At 52.1% G+C, this 18,728-nt stretch overlaps 3 protein-coding genes across 4 annotated transcripts; 1 reads left to right on the forward strand and 2 right to left on the reverse strand.

Annotated features, from left to right (window-relative positions):
• The first annotated feature begins 278 nt into the window (after positions 1-278).
• Positions 279-3,894, forward strand: LGALS1 (galectin 1). The gene is made up of 4 exons (XM_009975788.2): positions 279-384; positions 1,664-1,743; positions 3,118-3,289; positions 3,685-3,894. Exons 1-4 carry the CDS (start codon positions 376-378, stop codon positions 3,826-3,828), a joined length of 405 nt encoding a protein of 134 aa, XP_009974090.1. The 5' UTR covers positions 279-375; the 3' UTR covers positions 3,829-3,894.
• A 2,023-nt stretch (positions 3,895-5,917) lies between these two features.
• Positions 5,918-7,039, reverse strand: LOC116962604 (urotensin-2 receptor-like). The gene has a single exon (XM_032996829.2). It carries the CDS (start codon positions 7,022-7,024, stop codon positions 5,918-5,920), a length of 1,107 nt encoding a protein of 368 aa, XP_032852720.2. The 5' UTR covers positions 7,025-7,039.
• Positions 7,040-9,195: 2,156 nt separating this feature from the next.
• LOC104365498 (arf-GAP with dual PH domain-containing protein 1) lies at positions 9,196-17,969 on the reverse strand. Of its 2 annotated transcripts, none has more exons than XM_032996825.2 (11): positions 17,780-17,969; positions 16,666-16,796; positions 15,667-15,758; positions 15,495-15,577; positions 14,654-14,766; positions 12,890-12,982; positions 12,375-12,458; positions 11,968-12,030; positions 11,385-11,456; positions 10,627-10,858; positions 9,196-10,539 (listed from the first exon to the last, which is right to left on the reverse strand). In XM_032996825.2, exons 1-11 carry the CDS (start codon positions 17,868-17,870, stop codon positions 10,511-10,513), a joined length of 1,083 nt encoding a protein of 360 aa, XP_032852716.1. In that variant the 5' UTR covers positions 17,871-17,969; the 3' UTR covers positions 9,196-10,510. The 2 variants fall into 2 exon arrangements, with proteins under 2 accessions (XP_032852716.1, XP_009970605.1); XM_009972303.3 differs by having other exon boundaries at positions 12,890-13,036.
• Between the last annotated feature and the right edge of the window lie 759 nt (positions 17,970-18,728).

Below are 18,728 nucleotides of genomic sequence, written 5' to 3' on the forward strand. Positions count from 1 at the left end.
TCGAACCATTTTCCATGTGGGATAAAAGCCTTGGATAGTAAAACACTCATTGTAAAACTATTTTCCGTTGGCTTCATGGCCGCACACAGCTGGATCACGGAGCAGCCGGCAGCCTGCTTGGAAGGATTGGGTTTAGCATCCTGGAGAGGAGCCCGGGTGAGGGTGGGAGGAGGCAGCTCTGCCCGATAGGACCTCCCTGCCCCCCCAAACTAACCCCTCCCACCCTTTCCTCAGTCTGATTGGCGAGTGGAGTGGAAAAAGGGTGGGACAGCTCAGCTCCCCATCTATTTAAAGGCAAGGGTGGGGTCCCTTGAGCTACTTGCTGGGGACCGTTGCACCTCGGTGGAGCGGAGCATTAGCCCGTAGAGCAGCACCATGTCTTGCGTGAGTAGAGCCGAGGATGGGGCAGCCGGTGCGTGGGTGCAGGGGCCAGCTTTGCTGGAGGTGGTGCCTCACGGAGCGGGACCGCGGGGAATGAGTTGGCTTGGTGCGAGGGTGCTTGCGCTGTTCTCCTTCACCTGCTCATCAGCCCCTCTCTCAGAGGGGCTGCTAGAGCTGGGTGCCGGCTGCTGGGGAGGAAGGATCCCTGCTGCGTGCACTATAGAGGGGTGGCTGCTATTTCTTGTTCGGGCAGGAGTGGTTTTTGTTTGTTTGTTTTTTGGGTTTTTTTTCCCCTGCAGGATCCCTTTGGATAGGCATGTGGGGGGTCCTTGCTGGGTTGGCTCCCAAGCTGGGGTAACCTGTTCTACAGCAACTCTGCTCTGGGGAAGCAGCTGCAGTAACATTTCTTGCTCTCTGAGCATCTCTTCTGGGCAGCCTTGCTGCTTGCTTCCTGGCTCAAGTTTTCATGAGTCACTGAATCGTTCTCCTTTTCTTGTAAGGAAATGCGCTATACAGAAGTGCCCTTCTGTGAGTGTCAAGGACTACCAAGGAGATGCTTGTGTCAGAAGAGAGACTGCACTTTGATTAATTTATCTTTCATTAGACTGAGGGTGATTAATCAAGGAGTGTCCCAAGTGCAGACTTATTTAAGTAGGATGGGGGAAAGATTCTTAGTATTCTTGAGGTCTTGCTTCTGCTCTGATAGAGACTAAGTATATATGGTTTTACAGGGTATTTTAGTTTTCATAGAGAGAAAGTGGGAAAAGATGTGTATGTGGAGTAGGAGAATGTTCTTGCAATGGCTGAGCCTACTTAAAAAAAAAAAAAAAAAAAAGAGAGCAAGCCCTTAGGAGCTGGAGAGCAAAGCGTCTGAGCCCCTGGACCTGGGCAAGGCTTCAAGTTGAAAACCAAGCAAGGGGAAGGGAGGGGAGGCTCCATTCCTGCACATTCAGGCTTCTCTGGGATGATGAGACCCATAAGGCACACAAGTGTTTGGGACAGGGCGGGTGTGATGGGAGCTTGCAGGTATTTATGCTTCACTGCTGTGAAATATGGATGAGAGCAGCGGGAGGAAGGTTGGGAAATTGGGCACAGGTCCCATGTGACTGGGTTAACTTCTCTGGGATGTCCCTGGTGCAATGCCCTAGGGGAAGGGAGCTTCCCTGTCTCTCCAGCCTTACAAAGCAATGCACTGTCTTGTTCTGGCTTGGCAGCTCTCCTTGCTGCCTTGCAAGTAAGCCAGCAGGTACTGAGCTAACATCTCTGCCTTCGTGTTCCCCAGGGACCAGTATGCAGCAACTTGGGTCTCAAGCCCGGCCAGCGCCTCACTGTCAAGGGGAAAATTGCACCAGGCGCCAAGAGGTAAGCTGTGCTGTGCTGCCCAGGCACGGCCAAGGCACCAGACTGAGTTGTCATCCACTGGTGGGGGAACATAAGGAATTCCTCCCTCGGGTAGGAGCGGAGCAGCTTTGGAAGGAGTTAACACTAGCAGCGCTTCCCAGTGAGTCACTGCCTGTGCACTCTGGAGATGAACTCTACTGCCAAGGGGATAAGCCAAAGCAGATGTGAAGCTCCAGATGTGTGCACTGGCAGTGACCGCATCCTCTCTAGCGCAGGGTAAAGGAAATGGGGAGTTGTGTCTATACTGAGATCTGGGTTGAGACCACCCCTGCAGCCACATCCTCTCCCCTGCATGAAGGTGGCCCAGGAGCAGGGACACTGTTACAGCACCTTGCTTCATTGGGCAGGAGGAGATTATGGCCCAAGCAACTGGGAGGTCTTGGGTGCTCTGGCTCCATGGATGCTCTAAGCCACAGCTGATGGTACAAATGGAAAGGCTGCATGTTGCAGTAAGAGGTCTCCGGGTGTGTTGAGGTTTGCTTTCACTCAGTGGAGGTGCCTCTCAGATGTTGATAAGGAAGGAAGGTGGTGAGCAGGCAGGTGGGATTGAATGGAAATGTGCTCCTGGCTCTGCAGAGATTAGGGTGTCTGGTGTCCCCAGAGAAGCTGCTGCAGCAGCCCCCAGCCCTTGTGCAGGTCTGTGGCTGGTGGGGCCCCTCGGTGGGTAATGTGGAGCCTGTAGCTGCTGTACCAGCACTAGCCATGTTCCAGGAAACATGTCCCAGCTCTTCCCAGTGCCTTTGAAGTGTGATAGCATCAGAGTGAAGCCTCCTGGGCTTTCTCTTGCCAAATAATATGCCTCTTCTCATCTGGGTGAGAGGCCCGGAGGCAAGATGGACACTGGGCTAGGAAGCTGCTTCCTCCCACTGACACTGCAGATGCTTTGGGATAGCTAATGACATGGTAATTATTTGAGCTGCCTGCAGGGTGGGGAGAAGACAGTGGCTGTCTGGCAGGCTGCAGCACCAGCTAACTGTTTGAGGCTGGAAGGAAATCTGTGAAAAGCAACAGACTCCTTGGGAGCTGGTTTGGGTGCAGGATAACTCCAGGGCTCTAAGTGCTGAGCTTTTTTTCTTGTTAGAAGCTTTGTGGAAAGTAAGCTGCGTCTGTCTCTCCCAAGGATGGCACTGTGGGGCCTATCACCCCAGCAGAGGAGAGTACCCTTTACTGACACAGCACCATCTTTTTAGGGAAGCTGTGAGGTTTAGAAAAGGGTTTATCTTTGGTTACCCTCAACTGGGCTTGAAGCAGGCAGACCCAGAGATGCTCATGGTAGTCAGCAACGTGTTACCATAGTATTGATTAAAACAGTACCAATGTCGTCTTTCTCTGCAGCTTTGTGATGAATCTGGGGAAGGATGCTTCCCACCTCGGGCTTCACTTCAACCCCCGTTTTGATGCTCACGGTGATGTGAACACCATCGTGTGCAACTCAAAGAAGGTGGAAGAGTGGGGTGCAGAGCACAGGGAGACTGTCTTCCCTTTCCAGAAGGGGGGTACAGCAGAGGTGAGGCCTGGGACACGCTCCCTGTCCGTGCCTGATGAAGGGAGGGCGTTTGGCACGGGACACCCGACTGCAGGGGCTGTCTCAGGGCTGTCTGTGCAGGAGGTGGTTGGCTTCTCCTGCTTGGTTAGTGCCACCACCCAGGGCTCTGAACAGTGATAGAGGGTGGGGATCAAATGTGCAAGCTCCATCTAATTTAAGGGGATGTTACAATTGAACTGAGCAGAAAATAGGCATCTCTTGGGAGACCAGAATAACACTCCTGCAGTTGAAGAGCAGGTTATGCTGCCGAGTGTGTTCACCCTGCAAAGCAGAGGATGGCACAGCAATGCTGTCAGGGGGAAGACTTGAGGGTATCTTGGCAGAAACTTTCTCTGACTCTTCCATTTGTCTTGCAGATCACTTTTGGCATCAACCAAAATGATGTGACAGTCCACCTGCCAGGCCATCAGTTTACATTCCCTAACCGGCTTGGTCTCGCTGTCTTTGATTACTTTGATACACAGGGGGACTTCACACTCCAGTCCCTCAGCTGGGAATAACTTCCTCTGACACCTCCATCTCAAAGATACAGAAAAAGTGATCAATAAATAAGTGTTTTGGTCTAACCAGTCTCAATCTCATCTGTTTCATACTCTAAGCCCACATGGGTTGGTCACCTTGTTGGAGGGGGTGGTGGGTGGCCAACTTTGTTCAAGTACCATATGTGGGTGGGATTGAGAGGAGGGTGAGGGTCAAAAGCCTGCTAGGGCAGAAGGCAAAAAGCCCAAGGACAGTCTCGGCAGAAAACATTGGGAAAAATCCTCAATTGTGCTAGCTTTGGCCTGTACCACTCTGTAGAGGTCGGTCCTACCCATGACTCAGCTCCCCTGTGTTTTCTTGGGACCTCTTGCTGTTGCAGTGGGACAGTACTATGGTGTGATAGAGCATGCAGTGGACTCCTCATCCAAATCCTTTCTTCCAATAACTGCATAAGCACAAATATTTTTGGGCCACAGCTCATGTGGCACATAAGGGCAGTAACCTGCAGGGATCTGGTTTTTCTTCTGCTTCCTATGTGTTGTCTGGTCCAGTTAGAGCTAGGAGAGGTAGCAAGGCCCAGCTGGGGTGCGGGATGTTAAGGATGTGTCCACTATGCTTTTGTAACCCTTTCACTCATTAGCCCAAATGAACCTGAGAGCTTCCCGGTCTAAAATGAGGCTAGCCTCTGAGGAGTCTGGAGATGATGAGGCATGGTTATGCTACAGCATAGTTCTCAGTGAGCTGTGAGTTGTTACTCCAAGGTGTCAGCCAGCAGCTGCCTTGGGGGGCTCTCCCAGTATAATGCTACTTTGGCAGCAATGACTACTGCTGTTGGGCAGGCTGTGCCTGGTGGGCATAGGAAAGGTGGGAGCTGCCCTTTCCGCAGTGCACAGTGGTTACCAGGTAGACCTGGTACAGAAGGACCTAATCTCTGGGTCGTCACTTCCAGGCTTGACCATGAGCAACATGAAGCACAAGCAATCTGATGTCCTACAAGGATTCCCTGCGGGCCTGGCTGGGCCAATTCTTCCCATTAAGCAGTTGCAGAGCAGCTGGAGCACAGGAACTTGCTCCTGTGGCAGCAGCACCTCGTGTATGTGTTCCATAATTCACGAGGCTCTGCCAGGTCCTGTGTCTCAGGTACCCATGCAGAGGGAGGCTTGGCTGCTAGAAATTGGGGGGACCTGAGGAGTAGGATAGAGATGAGTTGGAGACAATGGCTCAGGATGGGCTTTTGAGCTGGGAAGCAGGAAGACTTGCAGTATACCAGCAACCTGAGGCTCTGCAGCTGGATCTCTCTTGAAGCCTCATGTTGCCCAAAGCCGGTCTGCTCTGGATAATCATATCCTGCTTTTTCGGGCTACATCTATAGTAGCATACTGGGGTACGTTTGGTAGGCCAGAGAGCTGGGGATTTCCTCGACCACAGCAGGGACATGGTGCTGGTGAGGGCCCCCTCCATGAACAGTGATGATGGACATGTAGCGGAGGTGTCTCCCTACAGCTTCCTCTGCTGGGCTGATCTTGAAAGCTGAGCAAATGCGCCGACCTCCCCAAGCTCTACTTCGGGGCAATCTCACACTGTATCTTAACTGCACTTGAGAGTCTTTTTTTAGAAAGACTCTTCAAAGATTTTTTTCGTGGAGGGTGGGGGAAGAAAGCTGAGTGTAAGCTTTACCACAAGAGGATGAACCTTATTCAGGTCTCCTGCTAGCGTGGCTGCTTCTTGAAGTGACTCACTGGCCCTGTGAAATCTGTGACTCACTGTTGTCCTGACTTTGTTATGGCTCAGCCCCGTTGCTAGCGAGGTGGTGAGGGGTGGTGAGGGCTCCCCAGCTGTATAATTTAGATGTATCGAGGCTGACTGCTCCCTTCCACCCACTCCTCAGCCTTGCGCAAGGTGAGGCATGTGAGGGCTGAAGGACCTTGAGGATGGAGTCAGGCTCCCCCAGATAAGCGCCTTCCCCCGGCCAGCTGAAGAGGGTGAGGGGCAGGCATTGCAACAAGGACGATGGAAGGCACTGCACGCCATCGCGAAAGGTGATGCACTTTTATTTCTCAACTTGACCCCAGCCAAAGGCTGGGAGACGCTCCTAGCCTGGGGTGCTGCTCACCCCTCACTTTCCCCCGCAGACCCTGACAACTCCCCGAAAGGCGGGGGGATGCCGTGGCCTCCCACCGGGCCCCCCGTGGTCTCCCGGGAGGTTGCTGGAGGCCGTGCCATGCCCATCCCGCTGCGGCCGGGGTGCCGGCGGTAGCTGCTGGCGAGCAGGGTGTAGAGGAAGGGGTTGACGCAGCTGTTACCATAGGCCAGGCAGGTGACGCCGAAGTTGAGGTATGCCTGGGCGGTGGGGCTGATGCCCAGCCCCTCGCCCCAGTACAGCCCAGCCAGCTGCCAGGCCCAGAAGGGGAGGAAGCAGGCCCAGTAAGCCACCAAGATGACGGAGATCCTGGAAAAGAGCCGCCGGGCAGGGACCCGGCCGGCCACCGGCAGCCCCGGGCCCCGGGTGGAGGACCGGTACGCCTGAGCCAGGCGGGTGTAGACGATGCCCAGCACCGTGCCGGGTGCCAGGATGCTGGTGGTGAAGAGCACCGTCAGGTAGAGCCGGAAAGCTGCCGGCGTCCAGGTTGGGATGCAGATGCGCTTGTGGGGGCCACCCCCCTCCCGCAGCTGGGTCATTGCCATCATGGGAGCCGTGAGCAGGAGGGCGAGGAGCCAGAGGACAGCGCTGGCCAGCTTGCGGTAAGCGTTGCCAGCCTGCCTGGCCCGCAGCGGCTTGGCCACCGCCCAGTACCTCTCCAGGCTCATGGCAGTCAGGAGGAAGATGCTGGCGTGCATGGTCAGGAGGTCCAGGCTGAGCAAAAGCCTGCAGCCCACGTCCCCAAAGAACCAGTCATGAGCAAAATAGGTGCAGACCACAAAAGGGATGGTGGAGAGGTACAGGAGGTCAGCCAGGGCAAGGTTGATCACATAGACCCCCAAGGAGCCTGCTGAGTGGCCCTCCACCCTGCCAGAGGCCACCACCACCGTGTAGATGTTCCCCACCATCCCAATGAGGCACACGGCCAGCAGCACTGCGCCCAGTGGCCCTGTGACTGGGCTGTCCCCTCCCAGGGCACTGCTGTCGTCAACCCCGCCGCTGCTTTCCTCCAGGAAGCTGCCACCCTCAGGATCCTCTCCGGGCCTTGCACTGATGAAGGAAGGGTCGTAAGACATCTTTGGGTAGAGCGAGCAAGAGAGAGTCAGGCTGTCAGAGACCTGTTCCTTCCCCTTGCCTTCCTCCCTCCGCCCTACGGGACACGTCTAGCCTTAACAGGAGAGCAGGTGAGGGAAGGGAAGAATAGCGAGAGTTCATCAGACATAGGGTACTCCAGAGAAGTCTATTCCTCACCTCCAGCTGCCCAGTCCGTTTTGATGATCTTGTCCATAACAGGCTCTGTCCGGTGGTTTCCCTTAACAGTCAAGGAGCTGAGAAAGGGACACTGCCCTCCCCTTCAAGACCAGTAGGTGCAAAATAACCTCTGCCAGCCAGGAGGAAATGTTTCTGCTCTTCACCAGCTCCTCATTTGTTTCTCCTCCAGTGTTCGCTGGGCCCACGGGAACCAGCGGACTCAGTGGACAAGTGGATTTCTCCTCCCAGGTCTGCGTCCTCTCAGCTCAGACAGACTCTGGGGAGGTGGGCTCTGCCCCCCCCTGAACCAACCCTTGGAAAGTTGCCTTGCCCACTGCACAGAGGAATGTGTCTGACTCACAGCTTCACACACAGGTGCGAATGCAGACCCAGTTTATTCTGGGCTTTTAGCCACTAGCAGAGGAGCCCTACTGGCTCCCTCCTCTTTCTTGCAGACACACTCTTTCTTTCCCCAAGTCTTCCTGCCCTTTCCTTCTGCTCCCTCTTCCTTCTTGCTCTTGTTTCCCCTTCTTTTTCCCATTTCCCCTTCCACAGTTGTCCTCATTTGAGAGAGGAGATGACTGAAAGCCAAGACTCTAATGTGGCAAAGGGAGGAGGGGAAGCATCACACAGAGGCTTTAGAAGGGAAACAAGGGCCAGCCCTGAAAGTGCAATAGGCAGGAAGCTGCCGCACTGCTCCGCTTGGTCTTTAGCCAAGCCGGGCTGAGAGGGCCTGTCCCCCACCCCCTCCCAAGGACATCAGGGTCCCTCGAGGTGTAGACAGTGGATGTAGCCCCCAGTTTGCAAGCAAGCCCACCAAATGGTGGGACATCTCACATTTTCTACAACCTGGTCCTGTTCTACCCTTGTCCCCCAGTCAGCAGCAAGCTCCTATAAACTCAAAGGGCTGCACATTTTAGACCCGCTCTTTCTTCCCTCTCCCCAAAGACCATCCTCCTTCTCTAAGCTTTCCCCCTCCCTCCCTCGTCGCTCCAGGACCTGCTGCCTCACCTCAGAGCAGGGAGCAGAAGCCTGTCATGAGGGCACCATTGCCTTCTAGTGGGACATTGCTGCGCGACACCAATGCCCTTCTGTGGGGAACACTACCCTGCTCTTTCTTCACCCGCTTTTGAGCCCCATTCGTCTCAGGGAACAGACATAGAGAGACAGAATTTGCAGAGCAGAGACAGATGTGCCATTACCAAACACGCTCTGCTGTTAATTCACAGGGGTTTTCAGGCCACTCCACCTACACTCTTTTGCAACCTCAGTGTATTACTTTTGTTGTGGCTGAGTTAAACGCCTCCACTCATCTCCAGCAGCAATAACTCAGCAGCAAACAGGAGAAGGAAGCATCCTACTGATACTGCTCTCACTGCACCGAGCACCTTCCTGACCAATGTGCAGCATGCTACTGCAACAGCTTCAGCATGACCGTGCCACAGGAGTGAACGTAGGGCACAGGGCACTGAGGGAGGCAACTTCAGAGGCTGGCAGCTGGGTCACACTCTCTTCTCCCCAGAGAACTGAATTTGCAGGTCATTTAGATGGGGCTTGACCTTCTTTTTAATGGATATTTTCATGTTGCCAGAACCAAAAGGCACTTCATTTTGGAACACAAGCTTTGCAATGGCTCTTGGTTTTTAGGACAATCGTGCTCCAAACTGGGGGAGATCAACAAACTGCAATGAAAATACACTTTTCAGTGGAAAGCTCCATTGTGCCATGGCAGCAGGATGAGCGATGCCACTTCCCATCCAGGAAGTTGATGCTCCCAACAGGTTGTGGTGGTCGCAGCACAGAGGGGCCCCCCTTGGACCGTGCTTTTGCCCATTTGGCTCTGATGAAAAGATTCACCGTCCACGTGCCCTGGGAAATGCAATGAAGCACCATTTCTCCTTGCTCTGAATGTCTGTGCCTTTTTGCAAGAAACAACCTCATGCCTTACAGTTAGCAGCTCAGCTCATTTAGGAAGCTACAATAAATTACAATGGAATTTTTAAATTAATTTCTTTAGGAGATAATTAAAATACTGTTTGCCTCATTAATTCCAGTTAGCTCCCCTTAACACATGAGATGCCTACTCTCACACTGCCCGTGTAAAACTGCAGACACATCAGATTCTACAGTCATCAGCAGAACTCAGCTGGTCCTTCCAGCACGTGAAACATAGCTCTCCCTGGAGAGTTTTAAGAGATGATCTTTAAGATATGAATCATGGGTTGATTTAGTGGTTAGAGCTAACTGTTACTAGAAGGACGTGAACATACAGACTTTCTGCTACTACATAAAATTATATGTGTATGTAATATACAATATATACATACATAATGTATAGGGATGAATGAAAGCGTTAGGCCTTTGACATACAGAGAATGAGGGAGCAGAGATCCATGTATTACTAACTTCAGACATCAACCTCTAGGCTCTAGTAAAGTCAGCAGAGAGTCCAAAGTCTGTATCAGACACCACAGGCTGCTCTCTGCTGGACCCAACCTCTCTCTATGGGTTTGACTAGAGACGTAAATTTGACAGCTGAACGTCAATGGCATGAATAGCCCTCACAGTATCTTCCCTAGGGCAATATTCCACCTCCCACCACTTTTTGTTACGTGCGCACACACACGCACACTACCCACATACACACAAGTATACACACACATTGAGCAGATCTCCTAACCCTCTCTGTAGCAATCAGAGGAAGGTCTTCACACAAATGTGATCTGAAGAAGCTTTCAAGCCCATACATGGCAGGAGGAAACAGGCCTCACATTTGGCTGTTAGATTACATCTTTTAAGTGACTTTTCTCAACTACAGTTCCAACTGATCAAATATCTAGATGTTTCACATCTCTGTCACCAGCAGAGAAGCCATTTCTTGAAAAGAAACTCTCTCCTACTCCAGCAGCCCCTGCAACCCACTGGGACATAGCTCCAGCCAGGCAACTGTCTTCTTGCATAAGGTATGTGGCTGCAGTTTCATGCAGGAGTGATGCCAGGTCCCATGTCCAGCACAGTGCCAAGTTTTCAAGGCCCAACTGACAGGCAAGGCCTGCTGGTGTCCAGTCAGGTCACAGTAATTTAACAGTGACAGGTTGCACTGAGGATTCAGACTCACAAGGTCTTGCACTCGAAAGGAAGCAGCTCGACTTGGCCCCCAGAACAAAGTAGACTGTCTATGGGGAAAAAAAGTGCTTCAAAGGGTGCTTCAAAAGCAGTGTTTCTCCGATGTCGATCCCCTCTCCTCTCCTGACAGCCCACCCAACAGAACCAGGTAGAGTCGAGTCATAGTGAGGTTCTGGCACAGCTTCCTAGGATTTAAACTTGAAGTAGGCTTCAACTGTAGTGCAGAAAAAAAGTGGTGTGTTAGGGCAATACCCTGGACCAGAGTGGCAGGAGGGGAAGGAAACAACATCCAGGCACTTACTTGCATACTCCTGTGGTGTCATGGCCTGGTTGATGATGCTTGTGAAGGCTGTGATCCAGTCCAGCTGGTCGGTCTCCGTCTCGCAGGTGAAGAGGTATTCCCGGTCGGGGGTGACAATGGTGAGGCCATAGGGCCAAGAAAAGTTGCCCTGTGTCCCCGAAGGCAATCCCTTCTGGACGCTATATCCATTCTCTCTGCTGCCCACAAACACCTCACCCTTCGCAAATGCATCCTGCACATCAGGACGGAAAGAGAGGGATTTACAGAATCCCAGAAGAACCAGGGAATAGTAGCAGTGCACCTAAGGACAGGAGGAGAGTGGGTGAGGGCCAGGGATGTAGCAGCAAAAAGACTTGAAAGTGGCTGAGGGATTCAGAAGAGCAGGGATGCTACGCTCAAGGGCAGCAGCGGAAAGAAAAATTTAAGAGCATAGATCTTCAGACATCTGAGAGAGGAACTGCTGCTCCTGCCTCTCCGTGTCACCCCCCATGTCACCCTCCTCTCCATCACCACCTTCCCACCACTACCCTCCCTGTTGCCATTGTCTGCGGGCAGTGAAACAACACAGAAAGCATGGGATGAATTAAGTGGGATGGAAAGGGCTTCCCTAGGTCTTCTCTAGGTCTTCACCTAGAGTCTGCTCAGCAGCTGGGGAACCTGCAAGCCTCCCTTACAGCAGCACATAGACTCTGGTTGCACTTTGACCCTGCCCTCAGCACTGTTGCCTGCAGCTGCCGGAGGTCAGATCTCCCCCTCACCAAAGGGTCCTTGAAGTACATGAGCCTGCGGTGATCCAGCGTGAACCAGCGCTTCTTAAAAGCCTCTCTCTGCTGTGAAGGGAAGAGGTGACACATGTAAGGGGACAGTGCCCTCTGCCGTAAGCAATGCGAATGGGTACCCAAAATTCATCCCAACCACTTGAACCAAGCCCCTGCCTTAGCAGCAACCTCCTCCTCGCCCTTTCTAAGCTGAGAGTGGGGATCAGTATCGGGTTTTTCAGTCCCAACTGCTGTCCCCAACTCTTGGACTTCTGTGAAGGACCCCAGAGCGGAGACAGGAGAAATCTAGACGCTAAATACCTGTACGGTCACGCACACACAGACACATGCAGAGAGATCTGTTGTTCTGGGAGAAAGCATGGACTCTGGCTTCATCTACTTTCACATGTGTCCTTCCCCTTCCTTTTATTCTCCCCTCCCTTGGTGCACACACACTGTTCCCATGGGTTTCTAAAGAGTCAGGGGGGAATGGGGAAACAGCAGGAGAAAAACATTGAAGTAGGGAAGGTCAGTGGCTCTCTGGGAGGTCCCTGTCAGATTTATTTCTCCCACAGCAGCTCACCTTGGGACCAGTCTTCTCCATGTATCCCTCCTTCAGGAAGTTTCTTGTCAGCCGATTTTTAATCTGACAAAAAGGCAAGAGTAACATTCACTTAGCCGTGTTTCTTTGCTATTCGCTTTTGCCCCCAACCCTTCCTTCTATTCCCCCAAATTCAGCCGCCTTTTAAATTCACGTTTGCAGAACTGCCTAGCCAGGGGTCAGTTCTGTCTCCAAAGTGCCCAGAAACGGCAGAGAGCGGTTGTTCTCTGGCCATCACAGGGCCTTTTACACACACTTTCTCATCCCTCTATCTAAACACTGCAATTTCCACTTCTGTACCTGGGGGTCTAATAGTAGCTAACGGGATCTTTTATCACATAACCAAGTACCAGCGGGAGACTCAGCACTGCACTCTATGGCTGCCTTACCTCATTATCGCTGGCAATGGGAAATGCTACCTTTAGATAATGGAACTGCACGGAGCGAATGGCATTGTACCAGTCCACTACCTCCTGAGAACAGAAAAGGACAGGACAGAAAGCTTAGCCAGAGCGACAGTGAGCCATCTAAATTCACCCAGCTGCACCCAACCCTATGTTAACCACAAACACAGCCAGCTCTCCCTCCCCAGCACCTGTAGCATCTCCCTCACATACACACAGCCAGCACGGCTGCCCCATTCCTCACATGCACAGGCAGCACATCTGCACATCTTCTGCGGCAGCTCCTCCCACACAAACCAACTCAGCCAGCGTTCCTGCCCTGCTCCCTGCAGCAAAACTCTCTCACAGACACACAAACACAGAGCCAGAACCTCCACCCTGTTACCTACAGCAACTCACACACGCACACCCCGTCCTACTCATGCTTCACACTGCTTAGTATCAGCAGCTTCTCAAATCATCTCAACTGCTTTGCAGTGTTTGATGCTAAAACCAGATACCTTTCCACTTTCATGGTAGACAAATATATTCCGGGTCTTGTTGTCTTTGAGATAGGTGATCTGCAGGCCATTGGGGTTCCCAATCTTTGCTGGCTGGAATGTAGCATTGATGACATCAATTTTAACATTGATTTTGGGTTCTTTGGCCTGAAAACAGAATGGCATTTGTCATGCATGAGACATCCTAGTGGGAAAGAGACCTGAGCTACTGACTTAGTGGGGTAAGGCAGGGTCAGAAGGCTTTAAAAGGTAATAAGTGCCCCTTCCCACTAAAACTGTTGTATCACTCACTCCCTTCACTGTGTGGCATGCTTGAGCCCAAACAGTGGTCCAGGCCCTCCAATTTAGATTTGAGCTGTGCCTACTCTGGAACTGCTAGTGAAACACTGAGAGTGCATCTGACTTTACAGCTGAGCCAGTCTAGAGGCTGACCGACCTCAAAAGGAAAGAGCCCATTCCTAGAATCACAGAATCATAGAATGGTTTGGGTTGGAAGGGACCTTTAAAGGTCATCTAGCACAACCCCCCCTGCAATGAGCAGGGACATCTTCAACTAGATCAGGTTGCTCAGAGCCCTGTCTAACCTGACCTTGAATGTTCCCAGGGATGGGGCATCCACCACCTTTCTTGGCAACCTGTTCCAGTGTTTCACTACCCTCACTGTAAAAATGTCTTCTTTACATCTAGTCTGAATTTACACTCTTTTAGTTTAAAACCATTACCCCTTGTCCAATTGCAACAGGCCCTGCTAAAAAGTTTGTCCCAATCTTTCTTGTAAGCCCCCTTCAAGTACTGAAAGGCAGCAGTAAGGTCCCCCTGGAGCCTTCTCTTCTCCAGGCTGAACAACCCTAGCTCCCTCAGCCTTTCTTCATTCAGGAGGTGTTTCATCCCTCTGATCATTTTTGTGGCCCTTCTCTGGACCTGCTCCAACAGGTCCATGTCTTTCCTGTGCTGAGGACTCCAGAGCTGGACACAGCACTCCAGGTGGGGTCTCACCAAAGTGGAGCAGAGGGGGAGAATCGCCCTCCCTTGACCTGCTGGCCACGCTTCTTCAGATGCAGCCCAGGATATGGATGGCTTTCTGGGCTGTGAGCGCACAGTGCCAGCTCATATCGGGTTTTTCACCCACCAGTATCCCCGAGTCCTTTTCTGCTCTCAATCCCTTCCTCCTCCATCCTGTATTGATACCTGGGGTTGCCCCAACCCAGGTGCAGGACCTTGCACTTGGCCTTGTTGAACCTCATGAGGTTCACACAGGTCCACTTCTCAAGCTTGTCCAGGTTCCTCTAGATGGCATTTCCCGCTCCTACCTACCCCAGGCCACTCCCTGCCTTGCGATAGTATATTAGCACTTGCCCCATTCATTTCAGGGAGATGAACGAGCAGAAAAGTAGCCCTCCTCAAAACAAATAATCTGAACAACAGGTTTTTGCCAACTTGGCTCACAGTGGGCTGAGGCTGGTTCCAGGGATGCTGCAGGATTGATCACACAGCCAGGCAAATGGATAGAGGTGAAGTGAAAGATCAGCCCTTTTATCAGCAGTAAGGGAAGGGTGTAGGGAAGCACAAAGGGAGAACATGGGGAAATGTCACCCTGACAGTAGGAAGGGGGCCCCTCTCCTCAGTGACATGTTTCTGTTATCATCCCTGGCCTGGGATGAGCAAGGCAACCTCAGAAACATGCATAGAAAATAGGAACATCTTTTTGACCCTGCTCCCCTGGGTGGAGTACACACTGAGGTGGGAGTTGACCGCCATACTCACATCCTGCTTGGTAAAATACTTCAGACATCCCTCTCTCTCAGACAAGAGGAACTTGCGGGGTAGGAACTGCCCATTGTCTCGACCTCGCTTCCAGAGGATGCCTTCCTTCACACCTGGGAGCAGAAAGGCCACTATTAAGAGCATCCCCCCCACAGGCATGGTAGGCATCAGAGAGCTGAGTGCGGCCTGGGGTCCCAGCCACACCTCTGGATAAAGCACATGATGGACCACTGCTGAGAACACTTGAGAAGGAGAGATCTCACCTCTGACTTACGGCTGAAGGTGGTGGTATTCCTGGGTTTGCAGCCCAGATAAGTAGTCACCAAAAGACATTCCCAGATGCTTCCCACCTCCTAGTCCAGCTGCTACTACTGCCTCTGACAGTGTGAGAGCCGTTTCTCCTGTGAACACTGGAGTCCTGGCCCATGTAGACCCTGGCATGGGTCCAGAACTCTTCCCACTTGACTCTGCAGGACCCTGGGCTCCAGTGCCTTGTGTCACAGCACTGGCAGTGACATTTCAAAGACAACTGCCATGGTTGGACTGGGTGGCATGCAGCAGGACAGAAATACCCTACTGCAGAGGTCTGGCACCACCACGACAGCAAATACCCTCGAAAAATGCCAACTGGTAATACCAGACTTGGAAGCAAGCCACGGCAGTGCCAAGCTATGCTGCCCACAGTTCAAAAACACACATATATCCCCCAGCAATGCCCTGTAAGTACCGGCTGGGTTCTCAGAAGTACTTTTGGGATTTGCAACATTGACACTATGGGCTTTCTCCTCATGGTAAGTGAAGGCAACAGGCAGGAAATTCTGATGCTGTGCTCTGCTCTTACCATCAGAATATGGCAGCTGTTTTCCTGGCTCAGTGAACTCTTTGCGTTCGTATTTGGCCCGTATCCACTGTTCTCTCAGCACTCTACGGAGAGAGGTGACAGACATCTCAGAAACAAACTAGAGGAACCCAGAACTGCCCTTCCCCCTTTCCTTCTGTATACAGCAACTTACTGGCAGTCATTGTAGGTTGGCTGGTAATAGTAAATAGGGATGTGAGCTTCATATGTGGCTTTAGTCACAGCATTCCCGTGCTTGGCCAGAAACTGCGGAGTTAGACAGAGAGTTAGTGCCTTCCCTCTGATGCAGACTCATGTTGGGCCTTTTTCTTTCCTAACCCACTACAGGGCTAGATGTAAACTGAGCTCTAATGGAGCATTCTCTTTCCCCTCCATTGAAAAATCCCAGCAAAGTCTGGCTACAGAAAGGTGGGTCTCAAAGGTCTTGTCCACTCTCAGACGTTACACTGATTGCACCTGATTCAACAGAATGCCATGAATGTCACTTCCGTGAGGCTGGGTGCACGCACAATCAGTGGATTTGCTGCCATGCCCCACATCTCTGGGGAGAGGAGTTCAACAACAGCTCTGCAATGCCATCTGGGAGGACATTCCGGACATCTTTGCTCCTCTCCAAAAAGCAGTGAGATACAGATTTTTTTCTTTGGATCTCTGGAAAATCTTTCCAGTCCCCTGAAGATTAATGCATTGAGAGGGGTGTAATGGGGAGAAGTCAAGTTCTCATAAATGCCATTTTTCTCAAGAGATCATATATCTGGGAACTCTTTCTGGAGCATGGAATGGCCCAAGATTTTTCCCTCAGACTGCTGAAACCAAGAGGAGACATAGAGGCTGGATGGTGTTGGCAAGTGAGAGATGAGTAATCTGGTGCGATAAAGACCCCGTGCCTTGACAAATTACACTGCAAGAGCTCTGAATTTGCAATAAAGTAACGGGACATGGAGCGACACCTAAGGCAAATGCATCCTCCCTCGCCCAGTGGGTTATGGGGAGTTATCCCCGCTTGAGTAACCAGAGCATGATTAGCAAAGGGACAGATTAAATCAGATTAAATCTCCAACTCTGTGTGGCCAAAGGGCTGATTTTCCCAGCACAGTTAGTGTATTGCCTAGACCCAACCCACCTGACATACCAGTGGGGATAAAGATCTTACCTGCACCTGAGCATCATCCCAGTGGTCCATCTTCAGGGATTTGACTTTGCTGATGCTAGGGATGTTGCGGTGAATTCCTGAACAGCTGAGGCATATAAAGACACCCAAAGTAGAGGATGCCCAGTCAGGATCTAAGGGTATAAAAAAAGGTATGACTAGAAGTCATAAACTCCCCTGGGACATATGCCTCAGCTGAGAACATATGCCTGAGAAACAGAGCGACAAGACCACAATTTCATCTGACCTGATTAATTAACACCCAAGGTACAGGTGCCAGTCTGGAAAAAACATAGCTGTTAGTCTCTCACCCCTCCTGTTTCGACCACTTCACCTGAATCTCTATTGACCTGAACCTTGAAAAACTTCCAAGAGCTCTGCAAACTCCCTTTGTGTAAAGGGGCACCCACAATGAAAATGAAACTACCTCTGGGAAAAGACTCCAGGAGCTGTTTAGCGCAACACAGCAAACCCCCAACAATATTTAGCTCAGGAAGTAGAAAGCAGCCTTGAAACCAAAATTTTCCTGGGCAAATTTAAGAAGGCAAAATGGTACTAATTAGGCTGGTCTCAATTTGGCTTGGGTGGTACGCTCCACACGCCCCTTTTGCGAGGAGTACGATGGGTGTTTTTAGCGGTGCCTGTAGGAGCTCAAACTGGGTACCCTTTTGAGAGGGCAAGTCCTCCCGTAAAAGAAATCTCCGAGGTGCCTGTGGCAGGTTGTCAGTTCAGAGCTGAGTCACGGAGGAGACAATGCCCTCCTGAATCATGATTTCATTCTGGAGCAGTCAGGGTTTCACTGGGAGTTTTCCTGTCAGGTCCTGACTGGGCATGACCTTGATTTGTATTTGAGATCTGACATGACTGCAACCCACAGCGCTGCAGCTACACCGTCCCTTCTCATCTAGCACTACCACGTCCCTGTCCTTCTTCCCACCAGCTCTGTCACAGCATCTCCTTCTTTCTCCCTTGACAATTCACCTCCAGGGAGAGGAAACGAATATCTGGAGCAATGCCTCTCCTTCCTCTCCACCCCAGGCTCCTGTCCCAAATAGCGACCAGCCCCAGCTCCCTGCTTTTGACTCTTCCTCTAGCAGGCAAGACCTCAGATACTCACCTGGCTTCCCACAGTCTGCACACAGAGAGTTTTCGGCTCTTCTCCACACCTCCTTCAGGGCCTTCATCCTCCGCTCGTGTCCTCCGGCCATCACCTCCCAACGCTATCCCTCCAGGCGGGGCAGGGCAGGGCCAGGAGGGCAGCTGCCTGCAACCTTCTGCACCTGCAGGCCAACCCGCTGGGTTGCCCAAGGAAGAAGAAAGCCACCAGAGAGCCAGAAGCTCTGGCAGACAAAGGGAAGGCAGGAGAAACTGTAAGGTGAATGGAAGAAGTGCGGAGCCGGCTGGGCACAGGCAGGGGCGAAGAGGCTGGAGGCTGAAGTGCACCCAAACTGCGAGGGAGGAGGAGGAGGAGACCTGCCCCATGGGCGTGGAGGGAAGTGCAGCAATTAACCACAGAACTGGTTTTTCCGCATTTCTGCTGGTGAGAGGACAGGCCAGGAAAAGAGCGAAAGCAGCAAGGGAGCTGATAAAGGCAAGGCGGCCCTGGACCAGCGTCAGCCAGGCCGTGTCAGAACTCGTGTCGGGACTCGTCACGCTCCGTGGGCTGGGGCGGTTGGCTTCGGCTGCCCCCGCAGCGCTTCAGGAGCTTCCATCAAAGTCAGCTGGCCCCCACATCAGCATTACACCCATTTTTAAAGCGAGGACTGGAGGGCAAGAAAGGTTCAAGAGTTCAGCGATAGTCGCTCAAGCCAGCAGCCGAGAACGCGACAGCCCCGATGCCCCCATCGCCTTGTGCCAGTCCCTCTCTCCACCACTACAGAAACCGTGGCTGTTCAGCCAGGTCCTGCATCTTGGACACTCAGTGCCTGAGCAGAGACCTGTCCTTGTGTTGTGCCTCAAACAGGGTTCGTCACCCGGTGTGCAATAAGCCAAGATAGCAGTTTATTTCATATTTGTGCAAAGAGAGGTGCTAGGTGGCAATTCCACAAAGCTAGCGCACCACACAA

The sequence above is a fragment of the Tyto alba genome, unplaced genomic scaffold, assembly GCF_018691265.1.
Source record: "Tyto alba isolate M040663 unplaced genomic scaffold, T.alba_DEE_v4.0 Super-Scaffold_2, whole genome shotgun sequence".
Classification (NCBI taxonomy): Eukaryota; Metazoa; Chordata; class Aves; order Strigiformes; family Tytonidae; genus Tyto; species Tyto alba.